Consider the following 15,591-nt stretch of genomic DNA (forward strand, 5'->3'; position numbering starts at 1 on the left):
AGTACTGGTTTTACCCCCAGTCCGACGCCCCTGGTCTGCAGGACCCAATAAGAAACATTTGGCAGAAGTTGCCACACTTCCAGATGCACTGAAATAGGTGTAAATTTGTTGATATTGAGAAGAGGGGTTGGTTTGATGCCATGAAACATCTAGGTGGCAGGGAACAACTGAACATATTTTGTTGGGGACTCATTGAGTGGGGAATGCCTGACACTGTCAATGGGGGAAGACTGCCCTGGTGCCTCCGTGCCCAGTCTCTGCAATTTTAGGCATGTAGGCATGGGCAGCCACACTGGCCCTCTGGTCCTACCTATAAGAGCTCGGGTCAATCTGGGACTGGCTGGGCGAGGCTACCAACTCCTGGAAATGGTGAGGGATGAATTGCCTTAACCCTCTGGGGTCTGAGGTGTTTTCTGGGTCCTGGAGGTGTTCTGACATACTCTGACATTTGTGCTTATTTCTGTTACTTGTGACATTTTCATGGCTAAAGTCTGATTACACTGTATTCAGCACAAACTCTGCTGCTACAAAAATATGTCAGCAGCATGTAGGTAAAAGTTTGTAGTTTTGAGATAATGACGTTTATGTGTGGTTTGTGAAAAAACTAAAAAGAATTGTCACTGAAATAAGGTCATGAAACCCATACTGATTATTTCTTTACAAGACTTTTGAAAATTGTATCACGTAGCCTAGAATATTTGCTCCAAAACTGTGAAAATCATCCTGACTACTCATTCAGATAAGACAATAAAGTCATTTATAATTTGTATGACGTCTTTTGTGTAAGAAAGCTTTATGCGTGATCTCTCATTAATATTACTGCTTTTCACACCTGAGAAAGACAAAGACCCTCCCATAATGGCCCTATTAGGTGCTATCAGGCCCTATCATTATGAGGAGCCTTGCACAAAGAATGAGGAGATTTAAAAAAGAATGGCTTTTAGATTGTTTGGATTTATTTACAACACAACATAATCCAAAAATACACAACAAAGGACAAAAAAGCACATTAGTAAACACACTGATCTAAAGACAGAGGCTTGAACAGTCACACAACTTTGTGCCATTCCTGAAACATAGTACATACCTGTCATTTCCAAGGTGTTTGATTTTTCATTTTACCATGTAAATGTACAGAGCCTCCTGTGAATGTTGAAGGTAGCAGGACTCATCAGTGGGGCATCTGGTCCCTGTAAAAACTAAAATAAAAAAATAAACACCTGTGAACATGCTGATATCAAGAGAAACTATTTGGCTGCACGACTTTGGGCATACATTGTAGATTTTTCTGGTTAAAATTGCGATTTAATTATGTGTATATATATATATATATATATATATATATATATATATACACACACACACACACACACACGCAGTGCTTAGAATAAGTGAACACACCCATGTTAAAGTTGACTAAAAAGAGGAATAAAAAAATCATCTTAATGCCTTAATTCAAAAAATGAGGAAAACTCCAACCTTTAGGGACACCAATTTTCTTTGTGAATGAATAATGTATCGCAAATAAATAAATGTTTTTCCTTAAAATACAGGGTGTATACGTCTGGACACCCCTATGTTAAATTCCCATGGAGGCAGGCAGATTTTTATTTTTAAAGGCCAGTTATTTCATGGATCCAGGACACTATGCATCCTGATAAAGTTATCTTGGCCTTTAGAATTAAAATAGCCCCACATCATCACATACCCTTTACCATATAGACATGGTTTTATTTCAGATTTCATAAATTTTAGTCTAGCAACAGTTCAACTGGAATGTTAAGTTTATGCAACAATAACACTAACTAATATAATTCATAATACATTTCTTACCTTACATCTTTCTTGTCTTCAAATCGCGTTCTTCTTCTTCTGAGGTAAATCCAATGTAAGATCACTGCATGTCTTTCAAACTCGACGAAAAGCAGAGGACTGATGAAGTTTGGTGCTTTGTTTTTTTAGGTAATGAGCGCGTTCGCGTTCCTTCGTGCAGATTTGCATATCAATCTCTTTTGCGCTCGTGGGCGTGGTCAAATTAAAAATAATGAGCAAGTGTTTGAGAAACTGGACATCTTGTTGGTTTTATACAAATTACTTAAACAGAGAAAATTAGTTTTCGTTTTGAATCAGATCATTTTAAAGTACACACTTAAATGATTATAAAGATATATATCTCATGCCTGGGTGAATAGTATTCGCTGAGTTTTGTTTCAGTTTATAGACGTGCTCAAGAAAAAAAAGTTCACCGAGACGGAGAGCCAGAAAGCACACCCTGTTTATTTTCTTTATTTTTCAAAAGCACAATGTTTTGTTTCGATTGTAAGTGGACACATAAAAAAAATTGACATTTAACAGTTTATTTTTTCATATTTCTTAAGTATTTTAAGTCTATTTTTCTGCTATGTGAAAAAAATCGAGCTCGTCGTGCCGGCGCGATAGCCAACCCCAGAGGGTTAACACCGCCGACTGACTCTTTGCCTCCTGGTACCTGTCAACGACAGCATTCACTGTATCAAACAAACCAGACTTTTTCTTTTTCCTTATTGCCTGAGAGATTGAGCCACAAATGCCTCTTCTTGGCAACCATGGCATACATAGAATAGCCGATGGTGCAGGCCATCTGCTTGGTGGCACAGATGCTGAGATATGTGGCCCGGCAGAGTTCCTTAACCACCTCAGGGTCTAACCCCTTATCGGTGTGCAAATTCTTCAGGAGGTTGGCCTTGTAGGCCTGCAAAACCGCCATGTTGTGCAGGGATGCAACAGCCTGACTTGCTGCAGCATAAGCCTTCACAACCAGGCCAAATGTAACCCTACAGGGCGTAGAAGGAAAGGCCTGGCCCCTCCAGCATGATGCTGAAGATGGTAAGAGACAGCTAGTTAGCATCTCTTCAGCCTTGGACATCGCCCCATACCCATGCTCCTCCAACCCTACAATGGTCGAATAATTCGACATTGCAGGGTTGAATACATGGACCGAATATGGGCTTTTCCATGATCTCGACACCTCGTTGTGGAGAACAGGAAATAAGGGGAGATTTCTGTGGGGGGTTTGCTCCTGGCCAATAGTCAGGAAGCACTCATTAATTTGCTGCAAGCCGCTTCCTGCTTCTCCGCCGCATTCTGTCCAGCGTACCTTCCTTTCCTTCACAGCGGTGCGCTTTCGTTCCTCCCTAAGCCAAACTTAACATCCAAAATCAGCCGAATAAGTGAGTGATGTAAACTGACTTTTGTCTACTGTTGCTAAACTGCGGGACGCCCTTGATATTAAACTGTTATTAAAAGCATATTAAGCCGCGAAAGAGATGATGTTCTCTAGGCGTCCTCCAGCTTCGAGACGGGGCGGAAGGCGCCATAAGCTAAGTATACTTTGGGCTTCAGATACGCAACTAAACGGTCAAATACTACTACTACTATGGCCGTTCCTGTCGAGTGCGACAAACTGCTTCTCGTTTTGAGCGTTTCTCTTCCAGAAATGACTTGTAGGCCTCCTGAGAGTCCCTGCGGCCGTTGTTAATTGCTACGCGCCAGTGGGTGCTGTCATTTGCAGGTGCCTCCCAGTTGTCCAGGTTGATGGAGAAAGCCTGAAGATCCCTCTTAATGACGTCTTTAAAACGTAGATGGGGGCGACAATGTTTGCGGGGGGCATTTGCCAGCTCGCCATAAAGCAAGATTTTTGGAAAGCAAGTGTCATTCATTCGATAAATATGCCCAGTCCAACGGAGGTGGCGTTCACGAAGGATGGTGTACAGGTCACTGGAACCAGTTCTCTCAAGTATAACAGAGTTTGGCACATGATCCTTCCAGCATACACCCAGTATGGAACGAAGGCAGCGAAAATTGAAGGCGTTGAGGCGATGTTCGGGCCTCCTGTATGTTGTCCATGTCTCACTTGCATATAGTAAGGTGTTTTCCTGAGCTGCGGGTATGTAGAAGGATACCCGAGTCCTCAGGGAAGGCACAGCGTAGTAGGGCAGAGAAGAAGATTCCGAAGAGGGTAGGAGCAAGGACACATCCCTGCTTTACCCCACATCTTATCTGGAACTCGTCAGAGCGAGTGCCTTCAGACTTTACAGTTGCCTTCATGCCCTAATGAAACTCAGTGATCACCTTCAGTAACTTTGGAGGGCAGCCAAGTCTTTGGAGAATGAGGAAAAGTCCAGATCGACTAACATAGTCAAAGGCCTTGGTCAAGTCTACAAACACCAAGAACAGAGGTTTACGCTGTTCAATACACTTTTCTTGAAGTTAACGGACACAGCAAACCATGTCTGCCCTTATCCACTGTTCCAGCACATCACAACCAGATGATGTAGGACAGAGGCAAGAACATCGCCGCCTGCCTTATAAGCCTCGGGGGAGGCCGTCAGCTCCAGGAGACTTTTTATTTTTTAGTGCTTTAATTGCAGATTTGACTTCCTCGATGGTTATGTCTGCATCCAGATCAGACATGGGGGGAGCTCAGGAACAGCAGCAGTTATTGCCCGTGTGTTGGCTGTGACAGGCTGAGCATAGAGAAGGCTGTAGTGCTCTGCCCATCTCGCCAATTGAGATTCCAAATCAGTCAGAAGTTCGCCTGATAGGGAACAGAGTGGAGAGGATTTTTTAGGGACTGGGTCCAAGGCGTCTTTCAGACCTTCAAAGACACCTTGGATGTTTCCAGTGGACGCACTTAACTCCATATGGTCACACAGTGTGCTCCAGTAATCCTGCATGGCTGTGCGAGTGACCCGTTGGACATTGCTGCATGCCTGCTTCAATGCTGCACTATTTGAGCGAGTGTTATGCTGCAGATAGGACAGTCTGGCTGAACGCTTAGAGTCAATTGCAGGTAGAAGCAGGCTGGCATGGGTTTTGAACCAGTCAGGCTGTGATCTGGATCGCTTTCCAAAGATGCCAGGCAGCTGTGATATCCGCATGAGGAGGTGAAGAGTCAAAGCTGGAAGCAAGTAGTTCCTGGAACGCATGATGCGACGCAGGAGCATAGGTTGCAGAAAAATCCAGACGAAGAGTAGGCTTGGGCCTTGCGTAATGAAATTTGATTGGGACCATCCTTAATTTACAGCGTAGAAGGGCGTGTGTCACAATCTGCTGAGTGCAGTGATCGGCAGTGTGTTACTTCCTTCAAATGCTCACGCTTCACCAGTACATGGTCAAGTTGGTGCCAGCTCTTAGAACGTGGATGACGCCAGTTGACTTTGGAGGAACTTGAGCCCTGAAAGAATGAGGAGGGGACACAGAGTTTGTGGGTGCTGCAAAGTTCCAGTAAGCGCTGACCGTTGTCATTCATGTTGCCATATCCATGGCTTCCCAGAATGTCAGGCCATACACTAGAGTTAGCACCCATTCGGGCATTAAAGTCACCAAGGATCATCAAACGTTCGGTTGAGGAGGTCTTCTGAATAATGGAGCTCAGTTAATTGTAGAATGATTCCTTTACATCTAGATCAGAAGTCAGTGTAGGGGCGTAAGTGGCTATGATTGTAACTGGGCCACAGTTTGTGTGCAGCCGCAGTGAGGAGAGACGTGAGAAGATGGGCACAGGTTTTTCCACTGAGGACAATAGCTTGTTTTGGATTGCAAAGCCAACCCCATGCATTGGTCTGTCACCATCTGGGTATCCGTTCCAGAATAAAGAATAAATAGTTTTTTTTTTTTCTGGACAGAGCCAACACCGGTCAGCCAAGTTTCACTCAGCGATGGAGATGTTAAGTCGGAGTAGTTCTGCATCAATCAGGGCTGATTTACAAGGTGAGACGCAGTCCATGTCAGAACTAACACCAAGAGAACGCACATTTTAGCATGCGATGGAGGTATATGAGACAGTTGCAGGATGACGACCAGGTCGCGTCTGCCGTACACGCGAACCTTGCCGAGCAACGGCAGCTCTCTTAAGGACAGAGTGCTCCCGAGTTGCCAGTCGTGGAGGCTGAATGTTAGACGTCATAATGGAGAGATGATATGCTCATAGTAGAGAGCGCCCGGGCAAAATTTTAAGTGAAAGGATGCATGCCCAGGTCAACTTTCGACCTCTGGATTCCAACGGAAAACAGATGTGTGACGGTTGGTGTAGTTATGAGTTGCCCCGCAGTGACCAGCTGACTAGGTCTATTGCCCCGTGACCATTGGCGAGCTGCTCTTCTGCTCACCGGGCAGCTGAGACAGACCGACTCAGGTGCTGCGACAGAAAGCGCGATCTGATACTCAGCATACCAGCCCCTGCTGCCGGGCTAAAAGGGTGGACTGGAGTTTGTATATTGGGTTTGTGCGTTAGCTCTTAAAGTGACAGCAGCCAACATTAATGACTGCTGCAGTCATTAATGTTAATCAAACAAGAAAAGACAAAGATAAAATCACTTACTGCTCTTGAATGAATAACTTTTGTCGTTTGAAATAAGGATTAGTCTATATTTAATGTATACAGCAGTGTTATTTTACAAATGAATTACTTTATTCAATATCTGTTGTAGGCTATTACTTATCTGAATACCACTGTTAGTACATCTTGCTGAAAAATTTAAAGCACTGTTTATTTAATTAGTATTTTTGTTCTGTTGTATTTTTTGTCGGTTTTCTTTGTAATTAGTTTCTTTGTTCTTATTTTATTGCTGACTGTTTACTTGTCTTCTGTAACTGTTTTGAGGACTTTTTACTTACATTAACCTAGTAGTAGTTTTTGCTGAAGTATCGATAATTGTGAAATTTCACTGACACTGACTCATATCATAAAGTAAGACTTTGATCATATCATCCACCAATAATCGTGTTAAATAATCGTGATTTCAATATTGACCAAAATAATCGTGATTTAAGATTTTTGGCATAATTGAGCAACCCTACCGCCAACTCCACCTGTGATCCCCATGACCGAACTCAAATAGCTGCCTCGGCAGATGCAGGACATGAACCATGGGGTGCAGATGCCTCATGCATGATGTCAGGCATGAAACGTTCACAATTAGTCAAGTCAAGTCACCTTTATTTATATAGTGCTTTTTACAATACAGATTGTATCAAAGCAGCTTCACAGTGATAACATGAAAATAATACAACAAAGTTTGTTTCTAGAAGAAAATTGCATCAACGTCCACCTTAACCCTCTAGGCGCCACGGTCGAGTTTACTCGACAAGATGCGGCACTAAATAAAACGTCCGATTTTGTGAAATTGGGTGTCAAATTTCGTTCGACATCCCCTCCACTGGATGGCAGACATGCTTCTATACAAAATGTTCGAGTTAGAGCGTATTGAATCAGTGCGATCAAAAGCGGAGCTAGTGTGCGAGTGAGCCATTTTATCAGAGCCTCTCCGCAATCGCGGCGACAGTATTGTGGTGGAGACTTTGTCTAATACCACTGGGTATGTTAGACGAGGTCGAAGTATTCATAGGCAACGTGAAGGCAGGGTGGGGAGTCGCAATGACAATGACAGTAGACCGAGCTGTGCACACTCGGCGCGAGGCAGATCTGGCCACGCTGCTCGTATCATCTCACTCATGATCTGTGCCTTGCCGTGGCGAGTGAGCTTTTGAACTAAACCGGTCTTGTCTACTTGTGTTTGTATGTCATATGAATAATATATATGTGCCCCATACATGGAACTTACTACTTACTATATACCTGAGCATTCAGTATTGTGCAATATAGCATACAGAAGGTGATGAACATTTTGGGGGGAAAGAAGTGCTTGTATTTATCATTTAAACGTGTCTTTCATGAAAATTCTATAATCCAAGATTGATGTCATAATATGCAAATTAGATGGGAAAATGTAATCCCTACATAAACTTTGGGTCATCCTTAATATTTCTCTAATTTACAGAAAGTCTCTATCTTTTATCACTTTTAAGATATAGCCTTTTGAAATTAAGATGTCAAAATCAAACGTTTTAGGAAAAAATCTCTGGCGCCTAAAGGGTTAAGTAAGGCAGATCAGTAATATTGTTGAATATTAAATGTCCCCAACTAAGCAAGCCAAAAGCCAAGGCAACAGTGGCAAGGAACCAAAACTCCATCAGGTGACAGAATGGAGAAAAAAACCTTGGGAGAATCCAGACTCAGTCGGGGGCCAGTTCTCCTCTGGCCAACGAAGGAACAGTGTATGATTCGGGCAGCATTACAAGTCAGATTGGATCGGAACATTTCGAGTATTTATCCATTTCCATCTGGTTGGAAGTCGAAGTAATCACGCCGGTATGGAGACGAGTTGTTTAGGATCAGTGTCGATGGCTGTCGTGTCGATGAGGCCTTCACAGGGCTGATGAGGCTGGCACTTCAGGATGAGTTGGGATGGGTCCAGGCTTAGGTCCACCATAGAGGGTCCCTCGGGATAAACAGAGAGACTAATATTAGCGTAGACGCCATCCTTCTTATGATGAACCAAGTACATCAGGATTTACGGGACGTGTTCCCGGTTCCGGCTGATCTAAACTATGCAGCCTAATTTTGAATTAAGGAAGTCTATAGTGTGTTATGTGTATGCTAGTCCAAAGAGATGTGTTTTTAGTCTAGATTTGAACTTACAGAGTGTGTCTGCTTCCCGGACAATGTTAGGAAGATTGTTCCAGAGTTTTGGTGCTAAATAGGAAAAGGATCTACCGCCAGCAGTCGATTTTGATATTCTAGGTATTATCAACTGGCCGGAATTTTGAGAACGCAATAGGCGTGAAGGACTATAATGCGTTAAGAGCTCGCTCAAGTACTGCGGAGCTAAACCATTTAGTGCTTTGTAAGTAATCAGCAATATTTAAAAATTTATACAATGTTTAATAGGCAGCCAATGCAGTGTTGACAGAACCGGGCTAATATGGTCATATTTCCTGGTTCTGGTAAGAACTCAAGCTGCTGCGTTTTGAACTAGCTGTAGTTTGTTTATTAAGGGTGCAGGGCAACCACCCAGTAGAGCATTACAATAATCTAGTCTTGATGTCATGAACGCATGAACTAATTGTTCCGCATTTGTCAATGAGAGCATATGGCGTAATTTAGATATATTTTTAAGATGGAAAAATGCGGTTTTACAGATACTAGACACGTGATTTTCAAATGAAAGATTGGTATCAAAGAGCACACCAAGTTTCCTAACCGACGACGAAGACTTAACAGAGCAGCCATCAAGTGTTAGACAGTATTCTAGGTTATTACGTGTGGAAGTTTTTTGTCCAATAATTAGAATCTCTGTTTTTTTTTCAGAATTTAGTTGTAGGAAATTACTAGTCATCCATTTTTTTATATCAGCTATGCATTCCGTTAATTTTGTGAATTAGTAAGTTTCATTAGGTTTTGAAGAAATATACAGCTGAGTATCATCGGCATAACAGTGAAAGCTAATTCCATGTTTCCTAATGATATCTCCTAATGGTAGCATGTACAGAGTGAACAGCAACGGTCCTAGTACTGAGCCTTGTGGTACACCATACTGAACTTGTGATCGATAAGACATCTCTTCATTTACTGCTACAAACTGATAACGGTCAGATAAGTATGATTTAAACCATGCTAATGCAATTCCACTATTGCCAACATAGTTTTCTAGTCTATTTAAATTTAAATTTTAATGTTGTGGTCAATTGTGTCAAATGCAGCACTAAGATCAAGTAACACTAATAGAGAGATACAACCATGATCGGATTATAAGAGCAAATCATTTGTGACTCTGATGAGAGCTGTCTCGGTACTATGGTACGGTCTAAATCCGGACTGAAAATCCTCGCAGATATCATTTCTTTCTAGAAAGGAACACAGTTGTGAGGATACTGCTTTTTCCAGTATCTTTGACAGAAAAGGCAGATTCGAGATCGGCCTGTAATTGACTAATTTTGTATGATCAAGTTGCGTTTTTTTAACAAGCGGTTTTATCATAGCCAGCTTAAAGGTTTTTGGTACATATCCTAGAGACAAAGACGAATTAATGATAATAAGAAGAGGATCTATGACATCTGGAAGCATCTCTTTCAGTAGCTAAGTCGGAATAGTGTCTAACATACAAGTTGTTGATTTAGATGATTTAACGAGTTTGCGAAATTCTTCCTCTCCTATAGCAACAAATGAACCAAATTTTTCCTCAGGGAGACTATAATGCACTGCCTGATGCGATACTGTGGTAGACGGTTGCATAGTTATAATTTTATCCCTGATATTATCAATCTTATAAGTGAAGAAATTCATAAAGTCATTACTGCTGTGTTGCTTGGACACTTCTGGGCTTGAAGCTTTCTTTTTCGTTAGTTTAGCCACTGTTTCAAATAAATACCTAGGATTATGTTTATTTTCTTCTAATAGGGTTGAAAAATAAGCAGATCTAGCAGCTTCTAAGGCCTCTCTGTAAGCAATCGAGCTTTCCTTCCATGGCTGCTCTCTTAAGGGCCCAGGTGTACAGCGAGTACCACGCCGTTGGACTATTTTCTTTGATCTTCTTTAAGCACAACGGAGCAACTGCGTCTAAAGTGCTGGAAAAGAGAGAGTTAAAAGTTTCTGTTGCAATATCGAGTTATTCTAAGCTATCCGGGATGCTGAGATGATGCAACTGATTAGGAAGAATATTGATAAAGCAATCTTTAGTGGCAGAAGTTATAGGTCTAACATATTTTTAACACGGAGTCGGCTTTGCTGCTTTGGCTAAGTGAAGTTTACATGAGACTAGATAATGATCTGAGATGTCATCGCTCTGCTGCAGAATTTCAACGGCATCAACATCTATTCCATGTGATAGTATTAGATCTAGAGTATGATTACGACAATGAGTAGGTCCCGACACGTGTTGTCTAACTCCAATTGAGTTTACAATGTCTTTAAATGCCAATCTCAATGCATCTTTTTCATTATCTACATGTATATTAAAATCACCAACAATTAGTACTTTATCTGCAGCCAATACTAGTTCTGATAGAAAGTCCGCAAATTCTTTGATAAAGTCTGTATGGTGCCCTGGTGGCCTGTATACAGTAGCCAGCAGAATTCTCAAACGTGATTTATCATTTACACTATATTTTTACATTAAGCACCAATACTTCAAAAGAAGTATATTTAAAACTAGATTTCTTAGTGGTTTTGAAGATATTACTATAAATTACAGCAACACCTCCCCCTTTGCCTTTCAGACGAGGTTCATGTTTATAACAGTAATCTTGGGGGGTGGACTCATTTAAAGTAATGTAATCGTTTGGTTTTAGCCAGGTGTCTGTCAAACACAGCACATCTAGATCATATCATTAACTATGAGCGATTTTGAAGTAAGGGATCGAATATTCAGAAACCCAAGCTTTATCATTTGCTCGTCTGTATTATATCTGTTTTTTATTTGTTGAACATCAATTAAATTTTTAATCTGACGTTTTTTGGATATCCAAGTTCGGGGAACAGACACAGTCTCTATGATATCTAGGTGAAAGAGCCTCTATGTGATGGGATTTATCTGACCTTGGTGACGCGAGGCCGCTAGCAGACGGTCGGTTTAGCCAGTCTGTCTGCTTCCTGACCTGGTGCCAAATTTGTCATGTTTTAGCTCTAAGACTATGAGCCAAATTACTAGAGAGAAGAGCAGCACCATCCCAGGAGGGATGAATACCATCTCTTTTCAACAGGTCAGGCTTGCCCCAAATACTTTTCCAATTGTCTATGAATTCTACATTATTTTGCGGACACCACTCAGACAACCAGCAATTTAATGAACACAATCTACTAACTATCTCATCACTCCTGCGAACAGGAAGGGGGCCAGAGCAAATTACAGTGCCTGACATCGTACTTGCGAGTTCACATACCTCTTTAATATTAATTTTGGTGATCTCCGACTGGCGGAGTCGAACATCATTAGTGCCGACATGAATAATGATCTTAGAGAATTTACGATTAGCATTGGCCAGCACTTTTAAATTTGCTTTGATGTCGGGCGCTCTGGCTCCCGGCAAACATGTGACTATGGTGGCTGGTGTCTCTATTTTCACGTTCTGTGTGATCGAATCACCAATAACTAGGGCACAATCAACAGAATTCTCAGTGGGTGTTTCACTGAGTGGGGCAAATCGATTTGTTATGGGAATCGGAACGGAAGAGTGGTTCTTTGATCCGCGACTAGAGCGGCGATCCCTAACTGTCACCCATCTGCCCTGCTGCACGGGCTCTACTTCAGCCGGAACCGAATCATGTAAAGAGTTCACTATGCTAGGCGCATCCAAAATACTATCTAAAGATCTAGCATTCTTACCATCCTCAATTAAAGTTTGGATGCGTGTCTCTAGTTCTGAAATCTTCTCCATCAGCCTGACTGTCTCCTTGCATTTATCACATATAAATCCTATATTGCCATCGGAGAAGGCTATACTAAACATATGACATGTGACACAGGTGACAATAACAGGACAAGACATTACTCACCGTGTTTGTTGACTGATTCTTACTCACCGTGTTTGTTTATTAGGACAATCAGCCCACTCAAGGGCTGACTGGGCATGTTCCAGTCCCAACACATTACACATAAATCATGCATTTCATCCTCCATAATAAAGCAGGGCTATGGCGACGCACAATTCCTGAACTGTTTGTCTGGCCATGTAAAACAGAGTGAGATGTCACAATAAATCCCACTGATAAACAGCAGACATGCAGCTTCCTCAAGACAAAGAAGCGTGTTATGGTCTTGATGATGCTCTACGCTTCGTCACCTAACATCCGATGGCCAATAGAATTGGCGTGATTTCACACAATGCTGGAAGTGTTTCCATATCATCAACACCTTGACACAGCGTTGAGCTCCTTTGAAAGGGAACCCCTTATTATAGCACCACTTAGTGTCAGACGGATTTGTGTCTGTGTATTTGAGTAGATGCACACCTTTAGAACCATCCTGCCAAGTTTGGGGTCTTTACAATTTACCTTCTCTGACACCTATATGCTTTTAGGGCAGAAAATAATAGAAAGAAGATTATCCCTTCGGTGCTTAAACCCCTAATAATCAGAAAATTGGAACCTTCGGTGCCTGCTGTTCCTTGAACAAAATATTGATTTAAAACTAAGCTGGTACATGTGTAAAAATATCTTAGATATACGTAAATAGCTAAATTCCTTTCACAACACCATCAAATATCAAAGATAACTAAAAATAAATAACAAGAAATAAATTTTAAAAAATGGTTCATTTGTATCCTTATTTTGAAACATGCTGTTGTCCCAGTAATTTTGTCTCCCAGTCTAAGTTCCCAAAAAGTGTAAGTTCGTACAGTCCCAAAAACAGGCTTGCTCTACTGTATAGAAGCCAATGAAAGACCTTCAAAAGAACCAGCATATCCATTGTCAGTCTTCCCGTTTTATAACTCTTTTCTGTTAGTAATGTAAAATGATACGTATAATATGTTGTTATATTTAAGCTTGCATTAAGCTATGCATTCCAAAAAACGTACTCTCTTAGTCAAAATGAACAGATGTAGATGACTCATGACATGAATTGCATGTGTATTGCAGGTACAGTGGTCCCATCCAAAACAAAGATCGCGTACCACTTCTCAACACTGGTGCTGACTTACGGCCAGCAGCACACGCTTCAGATAGAACCAAGGGATGAGTATGGCAACCCCACCAGTAACTCCGTCTCACTGGTGGATGAGGTCAATTACAGCGTTCATGTCCACCCAGTACGGGCACTTACTGCATACTTACAGTTCATAGTTTTTAGTTCAAACTTTAGAAGTTTGTGTATACAGTATGTTTTAGCATTAAAGAGGTTGCAGGTCCAATAGAATTAGCTGAGTTTGTATTTAAATCTCTTTTTCTTACTGTTCCTACAGTTGGGCACAGTGGAGGAGGAGGAGAGCTCAGATGATTGCTACAGCACATCGGTATCATTAAACAAGCCTCAGTGTCAGGTTCTGATGAGGCTCACCTTCAGGAAGAAAGGCTGCTTTAGAGCATGCATCTCATACAGGGACCAGCCCCTTAGCAATGGGGAGTTTGACATCATTGTACTCAGTGGTGAGTTAATCTTGGTATTGGAGATGGTTGTTGGGGAGATTTACTAAAATGCTTCTAACACCTTTTCATCACTTTTCCAGTGATTTGTGTTCCCCTGATAAAGATTTTTTTCTTTTTAATAATTTTATTGAGATTGTACTCATAAAGAGCTAAGCATGATAAGAAAACTTTTTTTTAAATCCCCACATTAATTTAGTTTTTATTTGTTTTCCTCCGAGTGTTTCACGTTTCCCCCACAATCGAAAGACATGCAGGTGAATTGGTGAAACTAAATTACCAGAATTATTTCACTTGTTATATTTCACTTGTTTATACAGTTGTTCTAAACCTGCATGAGTTTCTTTGATCAGTTGAACAGAGAAGAAGGTATTTTGAAGAGTGTTAGTACCCAAACAGTTTCTGGTCCTACTACAGTTTCTACTATTGACTTCTATAGTATAGTATATAGTATAGTATTTTTATTTCATAGTATGGAAGTCAGTGGGGTTTTCAACAGAACAAAGGAAATCATGCAGGTTTAGAACAACTTGAAGGTGAGTAAATGATGACATAATTTTCATTTTTGGGTGAACTATCTCTTTAAAACAAGAATTTAAAAAAATCTGCCAATGCAGTAAGGCCGGGCATACTCTGTGCGATGTCTGAGCTATTTCAGCAAGGTTACTAACTCACACTGTATGATTAGATAGCATGTCATGAAAGCCAAAGCTCACGATTTATGTGCTCACATACGGTCCGATCGGCGAGCTGCGACTTGTCTGCTCACTCTATACGTGTGAAATATGCGAGATAAACACTGTACCGGGCTGCGCCTATAGACCATGATATTGTGTATCTAGGGATGTCATTAAAAGCATCAGCTATCGATTTCAAGAGTATTTAGCATTTCCAATTTATGTATTAAATTATTATTATTATTAGGGTAGGCCTACTTTTATTATTAAACTGATATTACAGTAAATTTGCCCCGCAATAATTTTATAGCGCATCACTGCAAACTGAGGTACCTTGAAGTCCATTTTGCAGAGATGGACTAAAAATGAACTCCTAAAACTTACTGCCAGATTCTGGAAGATGAATTCTTCAACAGTGGTACGAGAGGATGTGGTGCTGGATTGAGTCACTCTCAATCTGTCTGTCTATAAAGCCTATAAATAACAGTCTTCATGTATTTTACTTCACTTCAGCTTGTGATTCTTATTAAGTAGAGATCATTTTTTAAGATTCTTTACCTAACCTAAGTCTCTGAGATCCTGACACCTTGCACTTCTGGAGACTCCAGGTAGGTTCCAGTTCTGGAAAATGAGAATGAGCTAGAGACTAAAGGGTTCCTGATGGTTTCACGCTTAATTCGTTACCTTAATTCTCCATTTTTTGCAGTTAACATGTTTGTTTGTTTTTCTCCACCTGTTTTTGTCTAACCTTGCTGCCCCAATGGGCATTTCACTTTCCAATGGTAATGACTTAACTGCAATTTCTAGTATTGCATTATTATTGCATCCTTCTCATGGGCATTTAATCATTTTTGACTTTTCAGTCTGAGTTAAATCTCTTTTTTTGGCTCATTTTATCTGTAAAAGAAAACGTGCCTAATAATTATGCACACCTGAATAAAAGGTGTTTTTTAT

The 15,591-nt window shown here is 41.0% G+C and overlaps 1 protein-coding gene across 10 annotated transcripts in view; it reads left to right on the top strand.

Annotated features, from left to right (window-relative positions):
- The window catches only part of arel1 (apoptosis resistant E3 ubiquitin protein ligase 1), a 100,241-nt gene that overhangs the window by 50,572 nt on the left and 34,078 nt on the right, over positions 1-15,591 (top strand). For all 10 annotated transcript variants that reach the window (XM_056255920.1, XM_056255923.1, XM_056255919.1 and 7 more), the window contains 2 exons: positions 13,457-13,626; positions 13,780-13,963. In XM_056255920.1, coding sequence (XP_056111895.1) covers positions 13,457-13,626; positions 13,780-13,963 — 354 coding nt within the window. The remainder of the gene's footprint in view (positions 1-13,456; positions 13,627-13,779; positions 13,964-15,591) is intronic.

The sequence above is a fragment of the Rhinichthys klamathensis genome, unplaced genomic scaffold, assembly GCF_029890125.1.
Source record: "Rhinichthys klamathensis goyatoka isolate OS25496 unplaced genomic scaffold, OSU_Roscu_1.1 h1tg000123l_1, whole genome shotgun sequence".
Classification (NCBI taxonomy): domain Eukaryota; kingdom Metazoa; phylum Chordata; class Actinopteri; order Cypriniformes; family Leuciscidae; genus Rhinichthys; species Rhinichthys klamathensis.